The sequence below is a fragment of the Lynx rufus genome, unplaced genomic scaffold (genome assembly GCF_022079265.1).
Source record: "Lynx rufus isolate CCGP_SWC_20201006 ecotype Redwood Valley unplaced genomic scaffold, mLynRuf1.p SCAF_34, whole genome shotgun sequence".
NCBI classification, from domain to species: domain Eukaryota; kingdom Metazoa; phylum Chordata; class Mammalia; order Carnivora; family Felidae; genus Lynx; species Lynx rufus.
In genome coordinates this window covers 317,666-342,256 of record NW_025814850.1, presented here as the reverse complement: position 1 = coordinate 342,256, position 24,591 = coordinate 317,666, and the positions used below count along the sequence as shown (strand labels likewise).

Below are 24,591 nucleotides of genomic sequence, written 5' to 3'. Positions count from 1 at the left end.
ACCTCTCTGTGGGGCAGAGGTCAGAGTGCCCCAAAGTCTACAGGCTGAGCTCTGCCCTTCTGGGCATCCAGCCTAACGGTGCCGGGCCCTGGACACCACTCTGGTCAGAGACGCATGGCCTGTGAGAAGTCTGAGGGCCCCATGTCTTCTTTGCCCCCCTGATTTATTCTTTAGTTGAGAAGACAGGCCCAGAGTGGACAGTGACTTTCCTTAGGCCACACAGCAGTGAGTGGCAGAGAAGAGGCCATCGTCCAGCTACTCTGATTCTGACTCTGGTCCTCTTCCCAGCGCGTAGTGTCTCTCCCCACCTCCACCCAACCGGAATCATTGCTACCTACTGGTCAGGCCCCGCTTCCCCCGGTACTCCATGCTCCTGCTCTGGGGGCTGATGTCTGCCACTCCCTGCTCTGGCCTGAGGCTCTGGAGACGGTAGGCCTCAGGGTGTGCACAGAGCACGTCTCAGCCCTGCTTGCTGGTGTGTGGAGACGGCCAGGGAGCAGGAGGTGGACTGAGCCCTCTGTTCTGGCCACCGCTCGAGCTGCCCTGCTATTGCAGGCAGACAGACCACACCGGGTCGTGTATCCTGGCAAATAATCACACTGTCAGCGCCTCACTCTGTCGTACAGCGTGTCCCCTTTATGTGCGCCCTCTATAGCTTATGGGGTGCACTCACAGCCTTGTCTCAGGCATTCAGACTGCCCTGTGTGGCTGTAGGTGCTTTCTTTTCTTCTTTTTGTAAAGTTTGTTTATTTTGAGAGAGAGAGAGAGAGAGAACACGAGTGGGTGAGGGACAGAGAGAGAGAGAGAGAGAGAGAGAGAGAGAGAGGGAGAGACAGAATCCCAAGCAGTCTCCACCCTCAGTGAGGGGTCTAACGCGGGCTCAATCCCACAACCACATGATCATGACCTGAGTGGAAATCAAGAGTCAGTCACTGGGGGACCTGGGGGGCTCAGTCGGTTAAGCGTCCGACTTTGGCTCAGGTCATGATCTCACGATTGGTGAATTCGAGCCCCGTGTTGGGCTTTGTGCTGACAGCTCAGAGCCTGGGGCCTGCTTCGGATTCTGTGTCTCTGTCTCTCTCTGCCCCTCCCCTGCTCACGCTCTGTCTCTCTCTCTCTCTCTCTCTCTCTCAAAATTAAACATTAAAAAAAAAAGTCAGTCGCTTAACTGACTGAGCCACCCAGGTGCCCCTGTAGGCACTTTCTTTATGTAGCGTTGTCTAGCTGTTTATGACATTTCAGAGCATCAGGGCGCCTGGGTGGCTCAGTCCAAGAGTGTAACACAGAGATCCTGCTGAGTTTCCAGCTGCCAGCCTGTCCTACGGATCTCAGATTTGCAAGCCTCTCCACAACTACGTGAGTCCACATATATATATATATATATATATATATATATATATTTTTTTTTTTTTTTTTTTCTTTCCATCCTATTGGTTCTGTTTCTCTGGAGAAACCTGACTGATAACACCCATTAAGCGTCGGACTTCGACTCAGGTCATTATCTCGAGTTGATGGGTTCAAGCCCTGCGTTGGGCTCGGTGCTGACAGCTCAGAGCCTGGAGCCTACTTCGTATTCTGTGTCTCCCTCTCTCTCTGCTCCTCCCCCGCTTGGGCTCTGTCTCTTCCTCTCTCTCTCCAAAATAAATAAACATTAAAAAAATAAAAAAAAAAAAGAAATTTCGGAATATCTGCACTGGTTAAGGAACCCCTCCTATCCTCGACCTCACACCCACACTTAACTGGGTTCCAGTTTAAATCACTAACTGCTGTGGAAACCAGAACTCAGCACTTTTGCTCAGCACTGCTGGGGACCGGCACTGGCACAGTAAAGGGCAGACAGGACACCCTTGCAGGCCTTTTGACTCCTATGTCATTGCTCTTTTTTGACACCAAGGGAGAGATGATATCACACATTTACATTTTATCAAATTCCTCCAGAGTGAACATAATCCTTTATTTCAAGGTGGTTCTCATCTTGTTTATACTTGCAGAGCTGCTATCTGGCTATCTTTCTCATGCTCCAATCAATTAATCAACCAACACCTCATGCATGAAAAAAGTGCTAATGCAGGGGCGCCTGGGTGGCGCAGTCGGTTAAGCGTCCGACTTCAGCCAGGTCACGATCTCGCGGTCCGTGAGTTCAAGCCCCGCGTCAGGCTCCGGGCTGATGGCTCAGAGCCTGGAGACTGTTTCCGATTCTGTGTCTCCCTCTCTCTCTGCCCCTCCCCCGTTCATGCTCTGTCTCTCTCTGTCCCAAAAATAAATAAACATTGAAAAAAAAAATTAAAAAAAAAAAAGTGCTAATGCAGGGGAACATCCAGGGAGAAGAGGGGGTGCGGGGGAAGCCGCTGGATCAAACGGTGGGTCACGGGCCCTCCAGTCCTCAAGAAGCTGATGGTCCAGCTGGGGAGACAGCCGCCTGCGCTCCATGCAGCACCGGGCATGGCGGGTGTGGGTGTGGGGCAGGCTCTCGGGTTCTCAGGATGGGGAGAGGTCATTGAGAGCTGGGGGTTTAGGGGAGATTTGGAATTATTGGAAGCTTTGAAGGATGGGCAGAGCAGGAAGGAGGAGGGCAAAGGTATTTTAAAGTATGGCCAAGTGCACCCACGGCATGTTCTGGGGATAGCACAGACCCTACCTTGGCGGGGTGCACAGGTCCTGTCGGAAAAGTAATTAGGATACTTACTAACAAGATCGGTTCTTGCTGATAAGGCGTTCTAGGTCATTATTTCATTTTAGTAAAAAGAATGCTGAGGAAGAATGGAAATAGAGCAGAATGATTTAGAGGCTACTTCATAGCTTTAAAAATATTACTTACATGTCTTATAAAGTATCTAAAAAAACTTATCAAGAATTTTTAGCCACAGAATAGGCTTATGGGCCTGTCTCCCTTTGGCAGAATGGCTTTTGGCCCAGAGAACACTTTGTTAGTGTTAGTCTGGGCAGTGCTGCTCCCCTACACAGAGCTGCCCAATCTCTGAGCCTCAGTTTCCTCATCTATAACAGCAGGGATAGTAAGTCTGACTTTGGAAGTGTTTTTTCCCCTCCCAGCTCCCTACCCACTTTTTTCCCCCTCCCTTCCTTATCCCCCCTGCCCCCTTTTTTAATGTTCCTTTTCTCTCAAAATCCTTTCCTTTCTTTCTCACTTAGCACAACTTACCATGGGCCAAGCATTCATTCACTCATTCATTCATTCATTCATTCATTCTTCCTTTCATTTATTCTTTCATTCTGAGACATCTGGGAGCCTAGCTCCATGCTTGAACTATAGAGATTTCAAAAGAAGTAGGAGGTCTGTCTTTGTCCCCAGAACAGTCTCCCTGGGAAGACACGGCTCAAACACAAGACAATTGGAGGGTATCAGTGAAGGGAGGGCCAGCAGATCAACCACCAGTCACTGCCATGGGCGTTCAGAGTCAGGAGGGCAAAGCTGGGCTGGAGTGGGGTAGGCTTCTGAAACATTCCAAGTCTCAGTTTACTCATCTATTAAATGGGGGATACTGGCGATGCCAATCTCATGAGACTGTTGTGAGCAATGAATGAGAGAATGCTTGGAGAGAGCTCAGCATGGGGCCTGGCAGGTACTAAGTGCCATCAGCCTTGCCTTTAACAGGGCTGTGTCGGGGAGGCAAACCCGTTCCGGGCAGCACAGGTGTGGAGCCCTTTCTAGGAACCCATGTGACCGCCCCCCCCCCCCAGGGGTCACAGGTATAAACAGCATGGGGCTTCCCAGGCCTTTGTTGCTGTGGCTTCTCTGGGCCCTGTAGATCCAGGGCGGCCCTTGAGCCCAGAGCACAGGAGGCTTAGCAGGGCTGGGGTGGAGCCCTGTGCTCACATGGATGGGAGATCCGAACACCAGAGGAGGCTCATCCAGGCTCTTAGCTCAGCCGCGTCCTTTGCACTGAGGCATGGATTTCCAGGGAGGAGAAGGTGAGGCAGCCAACTGGCCCTGGAACTGTGCTGGGCGGGTGCTGGTCACACCAGGCTCCTGGGTGTGGGAAGGGCATGGTGACTCACGAGAGTTCTATATCTGAGGGCCCCCAAACGCACGCACCTGGCCTATGGGATGGTGGCCTAGGTGCTCAGAGCCCATCTACACTCCCTAGTGACAGCTTCTTAGCGTTGTCAGTCTGAGCACAGCAAGACTCCGCCCCTCACAGCGGTTGGTGTTCCCGAGCACTTCCCGTGAGCAGGTGCTGCTTCTGCTTTTTAATCCTCAGAGCAGCCCTAGCAAGTAGGTGTTGTTATCTTCTTGCCACTTTACAGAGGAGGAAACAGAGAGAGATGGGGAGAAATTCAAGCACACGGTTGGTACACGTTGGGACTGGGATTGGAACCCGCAGAGTTCACATGCTTCTGAGCTGCTTCTCCTGGGACACCAGAGGTTATTGGCCATCCCCTTGTGGAGCCCACACTATTCGTTCTTTTTGTCCTTTGCAGAGCCCAGCCGTACCTGGCAGCCCGGGAGGGGTTCCCAGCAGAGGCGGAGGCGGGTGGTGTGGTGGAGAGGGCATCTTGGCTCTGACGGTCACTAGGTGGTGGCACTTTGGCAAGCTCTTATCATCCCTGGGTCTTGGGTTCCTCAGCTCTGAGGTGGGGATGACAAGCCTGGGCTCACAGGGCAACATGGGGGTGAAGCGAGACCATGTACCGGGAAGGCTGCTGGCGCTCAGCTCACGGCCGTTCTCCCGATGGGAAGGTGAAACATGTCTCCAGAAGAGTCGGCAGGGCCCCGAAACTGCAGGGCAGACTGGAAGGCAAATCCCACAGGGCTCCGCCTGCCCTCTGGCTCGGCTCCCAGACCCTCTCCCAGGCCTCACTCGCTTGGCAGATGGGACGTTCTGGAAAAATACACTCCACCCCTAGTCAAGCTTTCTGGACATCAGTCCAGACAGCTCCTGCAGCAGAGATAAAACTCTGAAGATCCAACTGTGTCTTCTGATGAGGTCTGTGAATCATGTCTCCGTTCTCCCCCTCAGTCCCGAGGCAGCCAGCAAGAAAGGCTTCTCCACTTTTTGGCCGGGGTGTGGGAAGACATACCTTCCTACACATGGTAAGTGTGACCATGGACAGGCGCTCAGTAGGCTGACCTCTCGTTGTTTTGGCTGATGGTAGGGCTATACAACCGGCCATATTTCCTGGTGAGGGAGGGAGTGGGGGTCTCACCCCAAGGCTCTGCTCTGTCTGGGGTGACCAACTCTCCCATTTTGCAGGGGACTGAGGGGTTCTCAGAGATATGGGGCTTTTAGCACTAAATCGAGAACAGTCCTGAGGAAACTGGGATAGTTGGTCACCATTGCCACGTTTCCGGGCCATTCTAGAGCCTTCTGTGTCTCCTTGGGCACGAGGTCTTTGTTCCTGCAACAGCCGGGCTTGCTTTTCCAACACCCAGGGGCCAACCCAGAGGCCTCCTCTACTCCCTTGGGCCCATAAAAGGAGATAATGCTGGAGAAAGTCAAGATCGTGGCTGTGGGTTCCCACACCTCCTAAGGCAGAGGCTGATGAGGTCTGGGCTCGGATGACAGGCCCCTTTGAAGAACTGACGGATACTTGGTCTTCCCGGCAACACGGGGCGGAGGAGACGTCTCGTTGTGGCCACCAGTTCAACGGGGCTCCCGATTTACGAGGCCGGAAAACGTTCACGGGAAGCTAAATAACAGGGTAATGAGGGGTTCTTCTAGAAAGTGGTATTAACTTTAATGAGGAGAAAACCCTTTGTAAAGGCCAACGCCCACTGGGGCAGAGATATAAACGCGGGGTGAAGGGCTGCTTGTCCACACTGGGGGGGCGCCTGGCCTCGAAGACCGATCGCTCGTGTCTGGGCGGCTGAGGTCAATGGCTTCCAAGTGCTTGAAGGCCAGCTTCTCTTCGGGGTCTCTCAAGGGCCTGGGAGCGGCCGGCGGGGGCTCCGCTCGCGTGTCCGCAATGTACTCCAGTGGCTCCTGCAAGCTCCCCAGCCTCTCCCTCGGGGCCCGGAGCTTCTCTGCGAGCTCCGTGGGGCTGGGCCGGAGCGGCTGCAGGGCGGCCAGCTGCCTGCCCGCTCTCTGCCTCCCGTACGGAGGCTTTGCCACCAGCTCCAGCGTGGGCGGGGGCTGGTTCGGGGAAGGCGTCCTCGCCGGCAGCGAGAAGGAGACCATGCAGTCCCTGAACGACCGCCTGGCCAGCTACCTGGAGAAGGTGCGCCAGCTGGAGCGGGACAACGCCAGCCTGGAGAGCCGCATCCGGGAGTGGTGTGAGCAGCAGGTGCCCTACCTGTGCCCCGACTACCAGTCCTACTTCCGGACCATCGAGGAGCTCCAGAAGAAGGTGAGACGTCCAGAGTGGCTTTGGCTGCCCGGGAGTCTGCTGTCACCAGCACTGGACGGGGAAGCCAGCGCAGCTGTGGCGGTAGCCCTGCTCCCACGGGGTACTTGAGAGAGGTCGCAGGGCATGTTCACATCTGTGGCCTCATTTGCTCCTCCCCGTCATCTGATGAGAGAGGTATCGTTAGCCCATTTTACAGAAGAGAACAACTGAAGCTGAGGCTGGTTAAGTGACTTATTCTGGGTGGTCCAGCTGGCAGTTGGTGGAGCCAGAGTTTGAACGCAGGCTCCGTGAACTGACGGACTGTGTAACCTTTGCTAGCATGGCCTACCTCTTTGAGTTTTAATTTCTTCTTCTTTTTTTTTTTTTTTAAGGTGAGGGGCTTGGACTTGATTTGTTTGGTGCACATCAGGTTTTCTATAAAGAACTCAGGGAAGAAAGGGCCCGTCAGATGTTTCCTTCTTGTCCAGCCCATATCCCCTGAAAGTCCCAGCTGCCTCCTGGGAGGGACCATTTGTGACCAAGGAATCACAGAGTACGCTGTTGTTCATGACCCACCCTGAGCCCCCAGTGGTCTGGAGACAGGAAGACAAGAGGCAGCCACCATGCCAGTCTTTGCTGGAGCCTTTCCCCATCTGCCCCTGTCCAAGCCAGGTTACGGGTCTCAGAGGCTGCCGAGGCTTCCTTCTCTGACCCCCTCTGCGTGCCCGTAATAAGCCTTCAAGGAGCCTCAGCTGCCGGGAGTCCCGGGATGGCTGACTCCCTCCGGAGGTGGCCCTTGGCAGCTTTGGGGAGCTCCAGCTGACAGAATGTCCTTCCTTGCCCTGATGTCACTTCTCTATTGCCCCAGACCCTGTGCACCAAGGCAGAGAACGCCAGGCTCGTGGTGCAGATCGACAACGCCAAGCTGGCCGCAGACGACTTCAGAACCAAGTGAGTGTTCTGCTGGCTCCTCGGCCGGGGGCTGGTAGAAATGGACATGGGTGAGGCCAGGACTCAGGGTTTTGGCCGCACTAAAGTCGCTGAGGCATTAAGATGGGACACACAGAACCAGGCCAGCCTGGGGTGGGATCTGACTTGGACATAAAAGGAGACGTAGCTTCAGGCACCCTGTTATGCGCCTGCCAGGTACGAGACGGAGCTGTCCATGCGGCAGCTGGTGGAGTCAGACATGAACGGCCTGCGCAGGATCCTGGACGATCTGACCCTGTGCAAGGCCGACCTGGAGGCCCAGGTGGAGTCCCTGAAGGAGGAGCTGCTGTGCCTCAAGAAGAACCACGAGGAGGTGAGCACAGGGGAGGAGGTGGGCAGGTGGGCATGGGGAAGAAGGTGAACATCGGGAGCAGGTAGGCACAGGGGAGGAGGGTGAGCGAGGCAGCCAGCTGGGAAAGTTAGTGCCGACCCTGATCTGTGCCACAGGAAGTGAACTCACTTCGGTGCCAGCTTGGTGACCGGCTCAATGTCGAGGTGGACGCTGCCCCGCCTGTTGACCTGAACCGTGTTCTGGATGAGATGAGATGCCAGTATGAGACCCTGGTGGAGAATAACCGCCGTGATGCTGAAGAATGGTTCAACACCCAGGTACGTGCCTGGAAACAGTCAGTGCAACGGAGACACAAGGTGGGTCAAACAGAATTGACCTTGGGGCTCTGAACCAAGAAGCTGAGTCTGAGCCCCAGCTCTGTTTCGACCTCACTATGCACGTTGGGCAGGTTGCTGTCCTCTAAGCAATAATGTCCTCAGGGACGTTACTGAAATGGGGATGAAATGAAGGGGATGGACTGGTGTTCTGGAAGGTCCTTCTTGGCTCATGATTCTGTGTGGCCTCTGTAGACCTCTTCAGGAAGCTGAGTCCCGACGTTCCTGACCAGGTCCTGTGTGTGTATGTTTCAGACCGAGGAGCTGAACCAGCAGGTGGTGTCCAGCTCGGAGCAGCTGCAGTCCTGCCAGGCGGAGATCATCGAGCTGAGACGCACGGTCAACGCCCTGGAGATCGAGCTGCAGGCCCAGCAGAGCATGGTGAGCCCGGGCCTTGAGCAAGGCTGCTGGGGGACCAAACCCGGCAGCACATGAGCCCCCTGGGCTTCCATGCTCTGAACACACAGGCAGGCTCCAGGAGTTCAAGGTCTTAAGCATCAGGGACTTTCTGTGTAGAGGGAATGAGGTCCCAGCCCCCATTCACAAATGTCCCAGAGGTAAAACACAGGAGACCTATAGCAACCGACATGTCCTGGCAGCAGCTCTTGTAGATTCATTCTGAGTAATTGTCAGTTACTCGGAGGTGTTGTTAATAGGGGAGCTACTCTCCAGATCAGGGGGGCTACGGGGGCTCATTGGCTATCTCAAATGAGATGCCCAGTGGTGGTGCATCCTGGCTCAAAGTGATTCCCTGCTCCTTCTCGGACCTCCCACCTTTGTCTTCCCTCCCCAATCCTTGTCCTCACAGAGAGATGCTTTGGAATCCACCCTGGCGGAGACCGAGGCGCGCTACAGCTCCCAGCTGGCCCAGATGCAGTGCCTGATCAGCAACGTGGAGGCCCAGTTGGCCGAGATCCGGGCTGACCTGGAGCGGCAGAACCAGGAGTACCAGGTGCTGCTGGACGTGCGGGCCCGGCTGGAGGGCGAGATCAACACGTACCGGGGCCTGCTGGAGAGCGAGGACTGCAAGTGAGTGGCGCCGCAGGCTCCCCCGTCTTCCGAATGCGGTCTGCAAAATCTGGGGAGACGGCACGGTGCCTGGGAAGGGCCCGGTATTTGGAGGCAGGAGCCCTGGGGCTTTAGTTCTGGTCTTATTACAAATTCATCACGTGACCCTGGCAAGTCCTTTTTCTCTCTGGGACTCTGTCTCCCCATTGATAAAACCGGGGAGTAGGACTAGGTGATTTTTAAGGTGCTCTGAGTTACTGAAAACAGCAACTGGGAAATCATAGTAATCGGAACTTTTTCTTCCTCTTAGGCTGCCCTGTAACCCGTGTGCTCCTGACCACTCGCCTTCCAAGGCCTGCCTCCCCTGTCTTCCTGCGGCCTCCTGTGGTCCAGGCGCTGTCCACACAACCTGCAGCCCCCGCCCCATCTGTGTGCCCTGCCCGGGGGGCCGGTTCTGAGAGTGACTGGCCATTGTCTCCAGGGCTCAGGCTTGGCCTCTATTCAACCCTAACCCTAAAGCCCAATCCCCTCTCTCTGTGCGGAGCCCAGGGCCCTGGGGCCTGGCCCTGAGCGGTCTCACTGCAAATACATGCCTCAAAGTCTCTCAAAGCCTGTCATTAAGGCTGGTCACCCCCGAAAGCCTCAACTCCTCATCATTTCAATGGGTGCCAGCCAGGCTCTCTGTTCTCAGGCTGCCTCCTGGGTCAGGTTTTCCTTCTGGGCGCTCTTTTAGTGGGTTCTGAAATACAATAGAGGGCTTGTGTGGGCAGAATAATAAAGTGCATTTGCTTTGGCTCTCGACGCCTGACTGGCACCACGTTGGTATCGTTGTTTTGTGTCTCTGCTGGGTGAAGAGGGCTGACCCCTGGGCTGACAAATAGGGCTGTTTGACCATGTATGACCCTGGGGATGACAGGGCCCCTGTGACCCTGTTTGGGGTGGATAAGGGTGTACAGTGGGGTTTCTTGCTCAGCTGCTCCGCTTTCCTGATGAAGGAGATGCTTCTCCAAGGTTCTGATGTGGTGACCCGTGTTACCAGCCCCTTCCCACTACCCTTCTTAGTCTATTCAGGAGACTACATCCCAGAGGAGGGAGGATAAAGCCAAGGCCAGTGCGGTGTGAAGCATCTTAGGCTGCTTTTCATTTCATGTCTGGGGTTCTCATAAGAGCAGCAACATGTAAATCCCACACCCAGGGGACTTTCGTTTCTTTCTTCCGCTGCAGAACTTTCCCACAGCCCCCCGGTCCAGCAAGCACCCTAAAAACCCACACCCCATCAAAAGCAGGAGATGGGAGAGTGAGCCCGCCTTTGTGACTTCCACCCACGATTTAGAGATTCTTGTCCATAAGAGGCTCATCATGTGCTGTGTGCCTTTGGAACCTGTTACCACACGCAGCACCTTTGGGCCTCAGAGCATTTCCGCATGGCAGTGGGCGCTCCCAGCATCTTGGCCCAAAGGCTCTCATTTATGTCCAGACCAGGTAAATTCCAAGCTCCGTGGATCCCAATGGGAAATGGAGACGAAGGTAAAACTTTCTCAGGCAGAAAGGAAGGCCGGTTTCTCCAGATAGCCCTGTGCTATTCATAAGATGCCAACGGGACCACTATGAAATGTTAGCAACGTTTAGAGAGTTGTAATAGCACGGGAGGTGGAGAACTGATTGGGGAAAGATGCTGACGAAGGTGGGCCTGAGACCCCCACCTCTTAAGAGGGCCTGGTATAATTCACCCTGATTCTACTTCAGAGTTATCCCCCCCCTTTTTTTTTTAATTTTTAAAAAAATATTTGTTTCAGAGAGAGAGAGAGAGAGAGCAGGGGAGGGGCAGAGAGAGAGGGAGACACAGAATCTGAAGCAGGCTCTAGGCTCTGAGCTGTCAGCACAGAGCCCGATGTGGGGCCTGAACTCACAAACTGTGAAATCATGGCCTGAGCTGAAGTCAGATGCTCAACTGACTGAGCCACCCAGGTGCCCCTAGAGTCGCCCCTTTCTAACCCCCTGTAAAGGAGGGCCTGGGGCTTTGGTGTCTCCCAGCCCCCTGACTCCTGGAATCCTGACCACCCCCATGTTGGCCTTCTTGGAACACCTTGGCTGCTTTTGTTGAGGCTCAGCCCCCCGAAGAGGCTGATGGTCTCGCGATCATTCAGTTTATTCAACACGTCTTTACTGGGTGCCTCCCTGGGCTGGACAGTGTGTCAGGTGCCAGGAGCAGGACTGACCCTCGTCAGAGGGAGGCCTTGGGATGGGGAAGCAAGGGCACCCACTCCCTGCCTCAGTGGCAGGACGAGGCCCGGCGAAGGGGCCTTGGCGTTAGTGTGATGAAATTGAGCTCTGAACGTGGAGTCAGACTGACCTGGGGTTCATATCCCGACCCCGCCACTTACCGCCAGCGGGAGCTTTGGCACAGGGCAGCCCCTTGCCGAGCCTCAGTTTCCTCATCAGTAAAACAGAGGCCACGACACTTACTGTACTTACTATAAGGTCCGTCCTGCTTTGCCGAGCCTTTGCCGGGCCTTGGAAAACGGCTCGTGTTGTTGACTGTCTATGCTAGCTGGAGGCCTGGATCGCTGTGAGGGTGGGCGTCTACATTCTCCCTGCCCGGAGTTTCATTTCTGAGCTTTTGTTCCAAGCAGCAACGCCTAGCAGCCGAGGTGGAGAGGCAGGTCCATGACTTATTATTTTTTCTGACTCGGAAGAAAGTCGGGCGTAGGGGAGCCACAGTTAGCAAGCAATGCGTGGGCGCTGTCTCGAGCGCACAGGCTCCAGGTAACTCCGTTTACCATCAGCCACACGTCCTCTTTAGGACATTCCTTGTGGTACAAACCCCTTCCAAACCCATCTGAATTCCCCTCCCCAGATGGAGAGAACCAGATCCTGCGTAGCCTTGCCACTTACTATTATTTATTTATTCCTTATTATTAGTTACTTCAACTTTGAATATAATGCTGATTCCATTAGGTCAGAGATTCTCAACGTTGGCCGCACATTGCAATGACCTGGGAGGCATATGGGATGTGTGGTCTGACCCCCAGCTATCCTGACTTAGTTGGTCTGGGATATGGCCTGGTGTTGGGATATTAGAAAGCTCCCCGAGTGATTCCGGGGTGCAGCCAGGATTGAGGGCTCCTCCATTAACGGGAGGGCCTTTTGGCAAAGCAGTTGGGAGCTCAGGGCAGCTCTGACGTCACCCTGAGGGCTAGCGGATTCCTGAACTGTACTTTTTGACTATTCCTCAGCTCCGGCTTTACTCTCTCCTTTAATTTCAAACACCCGCACTGAAGTTTAAATTTCAGTTCCCATAGTTTTAATTTCAAAGAGTTATGTTTTTGCTGTTCTCTGTTCCTCTTCCATAACACTGTCTCAAGACTGCCATTTTTATCCCTGAGGTTATTAAAAAACATACACACACGTACGCCTGTATTAATAGATTGTCTTAAATTCTGCCTTGCTTCAGTCTCCCCCAGTTTCCTCTTCAGCAATTTGTCGGCTTGTTTTGTTTTGTCTCTCTTTGCGATGCTGGAAACTTCTCTCAAACGTCTGGTGATCCTTCCGCTTATATTTGAAGACATGACACTAAAAAGCTGATGGAAAGTGCTGTGTGTATGGGCGGGTTGGCAAACTGGCTTTTTTTTTTTTTAAGTTTATATATTTATTTTGAGAGAGAGAGGCAGAGAAAGAGAGAGAGAGAGAGAGAGGCAGAGGGAGACGGAGGGAGAGAATCCCAAGCAGGCTCCGCACAGTCAGTGGAGAGCCCAATGTGGGGCTTGAACCCATGAACCGTGAGATCATGACCGAAACTGAGTCAGATGTCCAACCGACTGAGCCACCCAGGCGCCCCCAAACTGGCTTGTTGGATGGTAGAACTACCTAAATTCAGCTTTTATAATCTTTTGTCTGGAATCATTCTGGTTTTTCAAAGAACGGAGACAGTCTTGGGCCAGACCCCTGCATGCATCCCACCTACCTTTATTTATTTATTTTTTTAATGTTTATTTATTTTTGAGAGAGAGCGAGCGAGAGTGTGAGCAGTGGAGGGGCAGAGACAGAGGGAGAGCTCTGTCAGTGCAGAGCCCGACGCGGGGCTTGATCTTACAAACAGTGAGATCGTGACCTGAGCTGAAATCAAGAGTCAGACGCTTAACTGACTAAACCACCCAGGCGCCCCCAGGAATTGCATTTCTAACATGTTCCTGAGCGATGCTGATGCTGCTGGTCTGGAGGCCACATTTTGAGAGCCACTGCTATACTTTATTACAATAATAATTTTTTACAGTTTTTTTGGATGAGGATTAAGTGGGCAAATTAATGCCAAGCACCCAGCACAGCGCCTGGTATTTGCATAGATTCAATAAATGCTAGTTATGATTTTGAAGACTGGTCCAATGTGCCTCATTCCATTTGGTTGGTATCGCCATCATACCTCCTCCCATCTGATGCTACTGTCTTCTCTAAATAGCTCATCCAGACAAAGGACCTGGAATTGATGGTTGGTGCAGGAATTCTAGCTGAGAGATGATTTAGTCTAACCCTTTCGATATGCATGAGGAAATGGAAACCCAGAGAGGTAAAGCAATTTTCCCGAGGTCACACAGTAAATTAGAAGGTAACATCTCTATCTTTTTTTTAAAAACTCAAGAATTCTTCTTTTTATTTGAAGACCTTTTAAAACCGAATTGTCAGCCTTGTTTCTTGCTTTCCTCCCATAGACCGAAGCCGTTCTTGCCTATTGATCGGTGCGTATTGCAGCCAGACCACTGGCTCTATGTAGCATTCTCGATCTTGACTTCTCTCAAGCAACAGATTTCAGGGAACAGGGCTGAGTGGCATTTTCCCTTCCCTACCCTTTCGCCAATACTTCTAGAAATATATGAAAGAAAAAGACAAGCACTCACACCCCAGTGTTATAGTGAGAGGATTAATGAATAAAAAGTGGCCATGTAACACCCATAGGTTAAACGTGAAGTGTCTGAGCCCACGGGTATCGCAGGCAGGACAGGAAGCCACTGGTCTTGCCTGTCGCTTTCTTAAGGAATACCCGAGGCTTCTATAATTGGAGACGCCTGCTCCAGTCCCCTGGCTTAGCTCACACCAGGGCTGCAGGGTGCCACTTCTCCAGGGAGCTGATTCACACTGCCTCCCATCTCTGAGGTCCCGCGGGGAGCCCTGCGCTGTAGAAAGCGAAAGTAGAGCCTGTTCCAGCCTGTCCACCCCTGTCCTTTTAACAGTCATGAACTCTCGACATCTCTGTCTATGGGGGCGGTGATTCACGAAGGGAGGACCCAGAGATGGTCAAGATAGAGCGTCTGCCCCACCGGGATGATCACGACACTTTCCCGAGAGCGGGATCCCCACGTCTCTCTTTCTTAGTAGCATCCAGCTGAAAAGATGCACCTGATTCTTAGGCTTTCTGTCTGGGTCTCGGGTTCTGTCTGGATCTCTCCTCCCTGAGATCACTTCTCCCCCTAGGTAGGGCGGTGATGCAGCTTTAGAAGGCTCTGAGGTTCTGTTTCCCAGCTCCTTCGATTTATAGCACTGCCAGTATCGGTGAAGCTTCTGGCACCCACACATTTCCTCCTCAAGGGGCAGGCCTCTTCCCACAGGGAATGCTCTCATTAAAAGGAAGAGCTACCCCACGGAACTGGGGCCCTTTCTCAGGGCCCGAGCGGGCGGGGGCGCAGCGGGCATTGGCGGCACAGGGCCAGGTGCTGTGGTGTCCGGGCGGCCCCGCCCGGGTAATGAGGGCCCAAGCCCAAAGCTGATCCTTTGAAGATGTGTCCTGAAGCTCTCCCCTGGTGATCAATGACAGGAGCCCAGAGTCCTGCTTTAGCCAAATGACTAGCTTAGCCTCTTTTACAAGGAAAGGAGTTCCTTATTGGAAACCAAATTATGAATTAATTAGCAGCTTCCTCTGGGGCTGTGTATAAACATCCACACCACCCCATGGTGACTTTCTAGCGTGAGCCCCCTCATTCCAGGGGTATAAAAAGGCCCGAGCAGGATGGGGTCTGTGGACACTGACAATCCAGGTAGCTGTCGCTGCGAAGGGGCCTCCCTGACATGGTATCCAACTTCTCACCAGCTTCCATCAAGAGCTGCCCGCGGCCCCCCTCTGTCTGCTCCAGCAGCATGAGCTGCCGGCCCGAGCTGTGCCTGGGTTACGTCTGCCAGCCCATGACATACGTGCCTTCTGTCTGCACGCCCACCACCTACCGGCCAGCCAGCTGCCTCTCCAAGGCCTACCTATCCAGCTCCTGCTGGCCCAGCAGCTGCCGGCCAGCCAGTGGTATCGCCAGTTCCATGGGCACCTGCAGCTGGCACTGTGAAGGGACGTTCAATGGCAACGAGAAGGAGACCATGCAGTTCCTGAACGACCGCCTGGCCAACTACCTGGAGAAGGTGCGCCAGCTGGAGCGGGAGAACGCGGAGCTGGAGAGCAAGATCCAAGAGGCCTGCCAGTCTCAAGTGCCCACCCTGTGTCCTGACTACCAGTCTTATTTCAGGACCATCGAGGAGCTCCAGCAGAAGGTGAGGGCGAGTGGTGAACGGACTCACCGGGAAGGCAACCGGAAGGCCTGGAGCTCCAGATTTGAATCTCATCGGCTTATTAAGCCTCATTCAGGGGAAAGAGACTTCCCCAGGGCATAGGATTGTCTCACAGTTTGAGGGTTCAGCTAGAGTCCTTAACATGGAAAGAGGTCTGGGATCTAGACTCAGTTCTACCACTTTGTGGCTTTGGGAGGGGGGCCTTCCCTTCCCTAGGCCCCAGTGTCCTCATCGGTAAACTGGTTGCAGTAATGGTTCGCACCTAAGGGGTCTGTCCAGAGGATTCCATGAGTTGATGCACGTGAAGTGTTTAACACAGCCTCTGGCACACGGTGAGTTTTTAGTCAATGTTAGCGCTTGTTAAGGATCTGCCTGTCCCACGAAGGACTTTGGACTTAACGACGTTGTTTCCTTCCACATTGTTCACTGCGACCAAAGCGGGGCGTTTGGATTTATGAAGAACCTAGGTGCTTCAAATATAAATCCTAGTAGTTCTCCAAGGACTAGCAGTTCACCAAATATTCCCCAGAGTCCCAGAGAAGAGGGTCTCCTGCAGGGATGATCACCAGGCTGCTGAGTCCCTTCAGCCGCCAGCCTTTCCTCTGGGCTCTTTTTCCTCCTTATTCTGAACGCACCCCCTCTTGTGCCTTGGCCCCCAGGTTCTGTGCACCAAGGCAGAGAACGCCAGGATGGTCGTGCACATTGATAACGCCAAGCTGGCCGCCGATGACTTTAGGACCAAGTGAGTCTGGCCCGGGGATGGTGGGGTACTCCCCCTCCCCCCCCCACCTCCCCGCACATCTTTGGGGGCAGCTCTCCGTGAGTTTCAGGGAGGGTTGGAAAAGTGCCAGTAGCTGCGGGTCTTCCCTGAGTGCTGTATTCAGTTTCAGCCCTCGGTTGCTGACCCTGTCCCTGTGCAGGTACGAGACGGAACTGGCCATGCGGCAGCTGGTGGAGGCCGACACCAATGGCCTGCGCAGGATCCTGGACGAGCTGACCCTGTGCAAGGCCGACCTGGAGGCCCAGGTGGAGTCCCTGAAGGAGGAGCTGCTGTGCCTCAAGAAGAACCACGAGGAGGTGAGCCCTAAAATCAAGCTGACGTGGCCCCGGGAAGCGGAATGGGAAGCACGTGAGGTTTTGGGTTGGATAGACTTGGGTTGAAATTCCCAGGCTTGCTGTGTGTTGTTTCTGTGACTTGCCCAACTCACTGAACCTTTCTGAGCCTCCTCACCTGTAAAACGGAGCAGCATGATGACACGGGTCTACTGCAAGCATTCCATGAGGTCATGGGTGTGAAACACCCGTCACTTGCTCCCTGCTCAGAAATGCAAGCAACCTTCTCTTCTGCATTTCCTGGTCTTGTGTGACTGCCAGATGCTTGTGTTTTTCTCATGAGAATCACTTTCTGGGGGCAGAGTGGTGCCTGAGGCCCAGAGGGGGTTGTGTTCCAGAACTCACATGGAATGGCCTGTCCCTCTCCAGAAGGCTGGGCCGCTGGGGCTCTTCCAAGGGAGAGTCAACTGCAGTGGTTTTCTTTCTTCTGGCCCCATCCTATCCTTCTTCTTTGCTCCTGTTTGCATATAATATACTTAATCCAAAATCCATCGGTCGACACTTTATTTTCTGACTTTCCTCCTCATCTCCGGCATGTCCGCGGACGGAGATCGCTCCCTCCCGGGCACCTGTGTGCTGCATAGACCACTGGACCTCTGGTGCCACACCCCCCACCCTCCACCTTCTCTGCGTTGACTCTCAACCTCTTGAGTTGGGATTTGAAAGAGCAAGTGCCTCTGAATCCTGGCTGGGTTTCCTTAGGCTTAAATGCAAAGTAACAATCAGTCACCATGTACTCACTGGGTGCCCTAAGGTGGCTGACTCATCCTACTTAAATCAGAGAACTGGGAACGGCACCAAGAGGCCACTAATGAGGCATTATCGCACACTCGGGCAGCCTCTGAGACAACTTTCTCTCTTTGGCAGCCAAGCCTGGGGAGGCGTCTGCTCTCACTCAGGCCTTGAACCAAGTGAAGCCAGGCTCCTGCTGTCCTCCCTCCCAGACGAACACAGGCCGGGAGGGTGGCTGGGAATACGGGGGCATGGGTTTCCCATTCTGGCCCGAGGAGATCAGACAAACCCTGGCATTGCTCTTGGCTTCTGCCAAAGTGACAGGAAGTGTGATGGAGCCCTGCCGCCATCATGGGAACATCCGGTCGGAATTGGAAGACCACAAGCTTCCGCAGAGTGGACGGCAAGCCTCAAGGGGCCCCTCTAACATAGACATCCTAGCATCTTTCGTCCCACCATTTTGTGTCTCCCTGGGGTGGTGAGTGGGATCACGTGACCTCACACTCGTGCCTTTTCAGGAAGTCAGTGCCCTCCGGTGCCAGCTGGGGGACCGCCTTAATATCGAGGTCGACGCTGCACCGCCCGTGGACCTGAACAGGATGCTGGAGGAGATGCGGTGTCAGTATGAGACTGTGGTGGAGACCAACCTCAGGGACGTGGAGGAATGGTTCAACATGCAGGTGGGCCTCTCGCAGGTGGGCCGGCCTCCCTAGGGTCCCTGAGAAGGCTCTCCTGACCTTCTCCTGTCTCCCCCTTTGCAGATGGAGGAGCTCAATCAGCAGGTGGCCACGAGCTCCGAGCAGCTTCAGAGCTACCAGTCGGACATCATCGATCTGAGACGAACGGTCAACACGCTGGAGATCGAGCTGCAGGCCCAGCACAGCCTGGTGGGTGCTGCCGGGTGGTCTCTGGACCCCAGGCGGCAAATGCGCTTAGGTGCCGGCATCCAGGCGGGGGGAGGGGGCCCCGATTCAGCCACCACGGACGTTTGCCCAGCTGACCTCTCCTAGGCTGAGGTTGCTCCCAAGACCCATCCCAGAGATCAAAGGGGCTTGTCTCAACCCTGACATGGGTTAGGTGGACAACTGTCAAACACAACTCCCCAGGAAGGCGTGTTCTCTGCTTGGTCTGAACCTTCTAAACGCAGGCTTCCTACTGGAGTTTTAAAAACTCCCCATGCTTAGTTCCTCTCTGGATGAGTGAAATCAGAGTCTCTGGAGGTGGGGGCCGGGCACAAGGACCTTTTAAAGGCGCTCATGTGACTTCAAAGCACAGCCAGGGCTGAAGGCCACAGATCTTGACGATGCTGTCGGGGAGAAGCCTGGGGAACCTCAGATCCAAAGTCTGAAGCCAGACCGAGGCTGAAGAAGGAATAAGGGGTTTAGGGTCACGGGGACCTGGGTTCACATCCCAGTCTGTTACCTGCCAGCTGCTTAAGCTTGAACAAGTCATTCAACCTTCCTGGGCCTCAGTTTCCACAGTGACTTAGGTAGGGAGGGGGTCATTCCCAACCCCAAAGAGAGACCTGGCTTTTCTTGGTTCTTTCTGAACCAGGAGAATAGGTCTGCTCCTCAGCTACTGTGGCTTTCCTTTTGCCGTAGAGGGACTCTCTCGAAAACACCCTGGCGGAGACCGAGGCGCGCTACAGCTCCCAGCTGGCCCAGATGCAGTGCCTGATCAGCAACGTGGAGGCCCAGCTGGCCGACATCCGCTGTGACCTGGAGCGGCAGAACCAGGAGTACCAGGTGCTGCTGGACGTGCGGGCCCGGCTGGAGGGCGAGATCAACACGTACCGGGGCCTGCTGGAGAGCGAGGACTGCAAGTGAGTGGGCCCAGCTGAGGCTGTACACATGGGTGCAAACATGGGTTTGGAGAAGGCTATAGGAGGCTATAGGAGAAGGCTACAAGGGCTTACCCAGGAGATAGAGCCCTGTCGTGATTAAGAAGCAGTTAGGAAGCTGGTATGATCCAAAGAAAGTCAGGCAGGTGTTCATGCTGCCATCCCAAACCTGGCCCACTGGAGGCCACTGCGCTCCTTCCCAAGTCAGCAAACTCCTTCCAAGGGCTTCCCATGTACCCGGTGCCATTAGGGATGTGGAGACAGATGATGACGAGGCATCTGCTCTCAGGTTGTTTCCGTCTGGTTAGGGAGACGGGCAACTGGAGATCATACTTGGGGGAAAGATTTTTCTGCACTTGAGAGGACCAATAGGTGGCTTAACGTGATTGGGCTATGGCGGGAAGGAAGGAAGACACAAGAGGTCAGTGGGGCCCGTTCATGGGGAACCATAAAGGCCATGCTGGGGAGGGAGGACCTTATTTAATAGGCAGTGGGATGCCCTCATTTTTGTTTTGTTTTGTTTTGTTTTGTTTTGAGGAGGAAATGATAGAGTTTGCTTAACGGCCTATCTCCCCAGTGAGATGGTAATCATCTAGAACTCAGAGATTGTAGAAACTATTTTTATCTCCTGCGCCTGGCATGTAGTAGATGCTTAGTAAATGTTTCCTGAGTGAGTCAGTGAAAGCTCAAAGCTGTTCTTCAGGAAGACGGCACAGGTGGTTGCAGGAAGTAGAGGGAAGAGGGTCCAGGCAGGGAAACTGTCCAGGAGGTCCTGGTCATGTGAGCAGCGGGGAGAGTCGGAATCCGGGTGGGACAGGCACTCAGCAAGGCCTGGTGGTCACCTGGGCACAGGATACCTCGGGCCCGTGGACACCTGCTGGGCTGATTACTGTTGTAGACAGTTTCTTTTTTTTTGTTTTTGTTTAAAAAAATTTGTTTAAACATTTTATCTTATGTTTTGAGAAACAGAGAGAGACAGAGCATGAGCAGGGGAGAGGCAGAGAGAGAGGGAGACACAGGATTGGAAACAGGCTCCAGGCTCTGACCTGTCAGCACAGAGCCCGACGTGGGGCTTGAACCCATGAACTGTGAGATCATGACCTGAGCTGAAGTCGGATGCTCAACTGACTGAGCCACCCAGGCGCTCCCTGTAGGCGGTTTCTTAGTCCACGTTCAGCTTTGCTTGTCTGTCATTCAGTTTCACCCTCTGGGGCAAGGGTTGCAAAATCAAATGCTTTTCAAGGAACAGGGTGCTGATGCACATGTGTGACGCGGGTCACGGTGGGACTCTGGGGAACCAAAGAGCGATGTCTACTCCGGCGAGGGCGCCACCCCCGATGAGGACCGTTTCTACCGTGTGAGAGGCACATCCAGTAGGGTTGGATTTTCTGATTGCTCACGAGAAACTGGGAATCTAGATGTCTTTTAAATGTTCAATTCTTCTGATTTTTAAACATTTTCAACAAATGAGAAAAGAATATGGTGCTGGCCACACAAAACATATTTCAGGCTGGATGTGGTCCCTGGGCTCCCTGTCCAATTTCTGGGCTGTTTGGTTCCCATCTACTGTCCAGGCTGTGGTTTCTGGTTTTGAGCCCACACCTGGCGGTCTCTGAGATCATCCTTTCTCCTTTTGCCATGTCTTCCTTCTGTTTTAATTACTGAGTTCACCTTATCCAACACATTCTTATTAAGTGCCTGCAGGTATGCAGGATGTGCATGCATACACGGCTGCTGACCTCACTGTTTAATGGGGAGACAGACCGTAACAGGACAATCACACATCACTCTGGGAGGGGGCACACGGTACCGTTGGGAGATTTGACACAGAGAGATCATGGAGGGCTTCAAGGAGGATGTGACAGTTGAGTTGAAGGAAGCTGCTCTCCATCCTGGCCCAAATGGGAGCCACTGAAGGTTTTAGGCAGGGAGTGGCATACTTATATTTGTGTCTGTGGAAGATCACTCTGGCCACGAAGCTGACAGTGGTTAGGAGGGGTCGGGGTGGGGCTGGGGAGGCCAGTTAAGGGTTACACAGGAGGTGGGATTAGGGAAGCCGAGTGGAGAAGGTGAGCAGCGGGTGAGTTTGCGAGGCATCTGGGGGCAGAGCCACGCACTCGTTGCTGCCTTGGGCTTTTCTCTAATCCTGCCCCCTGTGCCTGTCTTCCGCAGGTTGCCCTGTAACCCGTGCTCCACTCCCTCCTGTCCCCCTTGTGCACCTTCACCCAGCGTGCCCCGCACCATCTGTGTGCCCCGCACCGTCTGCGTGCCTTGTGTGCCCTGTCCTCAGGTCCACTACTGAAAGTCCCTCAGGGTCGGTGGATCCTGGACAGACCGGAGCTGGGAGGCTGGAGCCTCCTCAGGCGGAGTCTGACCCCCATTCAGTGGTCAGCAAGGAAGCCCTCCAGCTGGGAGGTGGGCTGTGTGCTACACGCTCGGATCTGCAGGGGGCGCCCCGGGCCCCCACGTCTTGGAAAACTGCCTCTCACTTCCACAGCCAGACTGTTCTCTTGGCTGATGTTTCTGGTTGTCTGTGCTGCCTCAAGGGCACGTGCTGTTAGTAAACTGGAGAATAAAGCCTCATCCAGTGGCCCTGCAAACGCATCTTTCTCTATTTGTCGCCTTTGCTGCTGTATCCACCGGCCAGTTCTACTCAGTTGGGCTCAAGAGGAAAGTGGCCAAATTCTATACTTATTTTTGGGCCCCGTCTGTTTCCACGGAGGCTTGGGAGGCATTCGCTAGAAAGGCCCGCATGCCATAAGCCAGTTAGAGCCAGGCAATCTGTCCAGAGCCAAGTCATAAGGGAATAAAGAGAAGAGGGAGATAATTATGCCTGAAACCTAGGCCAAACTACTGTAATTGAGAAGAATACTGTTATGACCCCACCTCCCCACCTCATTACAGCTGTTACAATGGGATCATTCATTCATTCATTCAAAAAGTCTTCACTAATGGCCTACTTACATGTAGATACCCCCAGGGTCATCCCCCAGATACTTCCTTAGTGCCCCATTTAAACATTGCAACAACTTGTGAAAAAAGGTACCATTATTTCTCCCCTTTGTAAATGAGGAAGCTGAGAGCCAGAGAGGTTAAGAAACTTGCCCAAAGGTCATCCAACTAGTATGTAGTGGACCCAGGACTCAGTATAGGCTGTTAGGCCCCAGGGATAAATCAAGCAATTCGTATTCTGAGTCCTCGTATTTGCAAACTACAGCTCTGTGCAGGGAGGGGCTACCAAAAAAAAATGCAAGTGATCCCCACTGTCCAGAAACCTATGATTGGTGACCGAGCTGGGGCCAGTGTAAATAATAATAACCATGACTACCACTTCCTGAGCACATATGGTGCATGTGGTACCGTGCCAAGCACATTGTATAGACCGGCCTATGTGGCTTGCACAACCACCGTGTAAGGGAGGCCTCATGTCCATTTTAGAAATGGAAAACCGAGGAGTGCAGAATGGGTTAGTCAGTTGCCCAAAGTTACATGCAAGGACCAAGATTCGAACCCAGGTCCAGCTGTGTGCCCTGAAGCACTTATTCGAAGCACTCCACTACATGGCAAATTGCTACCTAGAAAGAGCACGTGCTAACAAAGGCTGGGACAAAGTACTAGCCTGGGGAGAGCAGGGAAGGCTTCCTGCAGCTGGTGGCATTTGAGATGGGCCTGAATGTCTACTGAGCAAAAAAGAGGTAGAGGCGCGTGGGGCCTGCGTGGAAGCCAAGGTCTGGCTCCAGACGCCTTGAGTGGCCTTGCTGGCTGGAGCAGCGGGTCCCTGTGGGAAGGTTGGTGGGAATAAATCTCATGTGGTAGGAAGGTGTCAGACCACGGGGAGGCCCCAGGTATCTCTGATGGAGCCTGGACTCCATCCAGAAAGCTGTGGGAGGGCTGCTGTAGGTTCTGAGCCCAAGGATGGCATGGCCGGAGTGGCCTTTTAGAAAGTTTCACCGAGGACTATAAAAAAGATGGCTGAGGGGCAGGGACAGAGCTGATAACTAGTATGTGGAAGAAGCTAATGGGGCCTCAGCTCAGGCTGTGACAGTGGGAAGGAAAAAATCAGGGCTCAATCTGAGAGGCTCAGCAGAGGACCTGACTTGGCATGACTGGCCATGGCGGATTAAGAGGAAAGGGCCAGAAACAGGAATCTTGTACACCTTTCTGAACCTCAACCTCTAAACACACTGTTCTTCCTTAATGAGCTGAGGTGATGTTTCTATTAAAGATCTGCCCTCTGGACTTGCCAAGAAATGATGAGAAGTGAATTGGCTCCTGGAGCCGCCTGGGGCTCTCGGGACAGGATCCGGCATGCAGGCTTGGCAGGCGAGGCTGTGAGCCTGATGGGAGACACAAACACACTGCTTAGCCAGCTGTGGTTCCTGAGTGGGGAGGTGAGGGTAGCATTTCGGTGATCTGGAATGCCAAGAGAGAGGAGCTTCTGGCCATGTGGATATTCTCATAACTGAGTACAAACTGGCAATCCCTCTTAATTTCAGTCCCCGTGCAAATTTGTCTAGAATGTGCTTAGCTTGATAAACACAATAGACTGAACAGAACCAGATCTATGGTTCTAAAATCCTAGACCTGTTCTGTCTTGTCCAATATGGTAGCCACAGACTACATGTGGCTATTGAATTTTTAATGAAATAAAATTGAAAAATTCAGTTCCTCAATACACGAGCCACATTTCAAGTGCTCAGTACCTACATGTGGCTAGGGGTACCATACCAGAATGCAGATGTAGAATATTTCTGTTATTCCAGAAAGTTCTATTCAACAACACTATCCTAAGCTATCAGAATCATAAGGAGCCTTCCAGATGATGTGGCCCAGCCTCTCCCATTTATGGATGGCGGGTCTAAGGCCCAGAGAGTTGGAAAGATGCACTCACCAGCCAACAGGTGGGAATCAAAGTAAGTGCTCTCACGCCAAGCCTAGCGGGTCTCCTTGATGTTTTCTCCAAGCAGGAAGGTTTATTATTATTTCAGGCTAATAAATACTTTTCCTTTTGCCTTCTTTCCTGTCCCCAAGAACAGAGATATTTTCTCTGAGATGCTGAAACTCCTTCCCAGGACTGTAGTTCCCAATTAAAAAAATATCTGGAAACCACCAAATTCAGAATCTCCTTATCCTTGGAGCCTTTGGCTCAATAAGAGGACAGACTCAGGCTGTGGCCAGGAGCAATGACACAGGGGTTGTAGGCCAGGAGTCCAGGTCCCCTGGGCCCTTTGGGGACTTGTGCAGGCTCCTTTTCCCTCAGAGCATACTGTCCAATCCAACCTGGTTCCTCTTTCCACCTTGTGTGTCATCTGACTTGCCAGGACCTGTCTGACAACCCAAATGCCTATTAAAGCTTTTTATAGGATACCAAGCCCCAAGGCTCAGGCGCAGTTAGTGCTGCCCCCTCTGCTGGC

The 24,591-nt window shown here is 53.4% G+C and overlaps 2 protein-coding genes across 2 annotated transcripts; both read left to right on the top strand.

Moving 5' to 3' along the window:
- The first annotated feature begins 5,835 nt into the window (after positions 1–5,835).
- On the top strand, positions 5,836–9,407 carry KRT35 (keratin 35). The gene is made up of 7 exons (XM_047093383.1): positions 5,836–6,306; positions 7,154–7,236; positions 7,432–7,588; positions 7,723–7,884; positions 8,197–8,322; positions 8,750–8,970; positions 9,260–9,407. Exons 1-7 carry the CDS (start codon positions 5,836–5,838, stop codon positions 9,405–9,407), a joined length of 1,368 nt encoding a protein of 455 aa, XP_046949339.1.
- Positions 9,408–15,006: 5,599 nt separating this feature from the next.
- Positions 15,007–21,479, top strand: KRT32 (keratin 32). Its single transcript, XM_047093391.1, has 7 exons — positions 15,007–15,474; positions 16,152–16,234; positions 16,413–16,569; positions 17,856–18,017; positions 18,099–18,224; positions 18,939–19,159; positions 21,350–21,479. Exons 1-7 carry the CDS (start codon positions 15,007–15,009, stop codon positions 21,477–21,479), a joined length of 1,347 nt encoding a protein of 448 aa, XP_046949347.1.
- Positions 21,480–24,591: the final 3,112 nt, after the last annotated feature.

Bases quoted from the DNA above. Each gene is read 5' to 3' on its own strand.
- KRT32 (XM_047093391.1), top strand. From the start codon at position 15,007: ATGGTATCCAACTTCTCACCAGCTTCCATCAAGAGCTGCCCGCGGCCC. The intron at 18,018-18,098 runs GTGGGCCTCTCG...CCCCCTTTGCAG, and splicing joins AGGAATGGTTCAACATGCAG to ATGGAGGAGCTCAATCAGCA. The intron at 19,160-21,349 runs GTGAGTGGGCCC...TGTCTTCCGCAG, and splicing joins CTGGAGAGCGAGGACTGCAA to GTTGCCCTGTAACCCGTGCT.
- KRT35 (XM_047093383.1), top strand. From the start codon at position 5,836: ATGGCTTCCAAGTGCTTGAAGGCCAGCTTCTCTTCGGGGTCTCTCAAG. The intron at 6,307-7,153 runs GTGAGACGTCCA...CTATTGCCCCAG, and splicing joins TCGAGGAGCTCCAGAAGAAG to ACCCTGTGCACCAAGGCAGA. The intron at 8,323-8,749 runs GTGAGCCCGGGC...TTGTCCTCACAG, and splicing joins TGCAGGCCCAGCAGAGCATG to AGAGATGCTTTGGAATCCAC.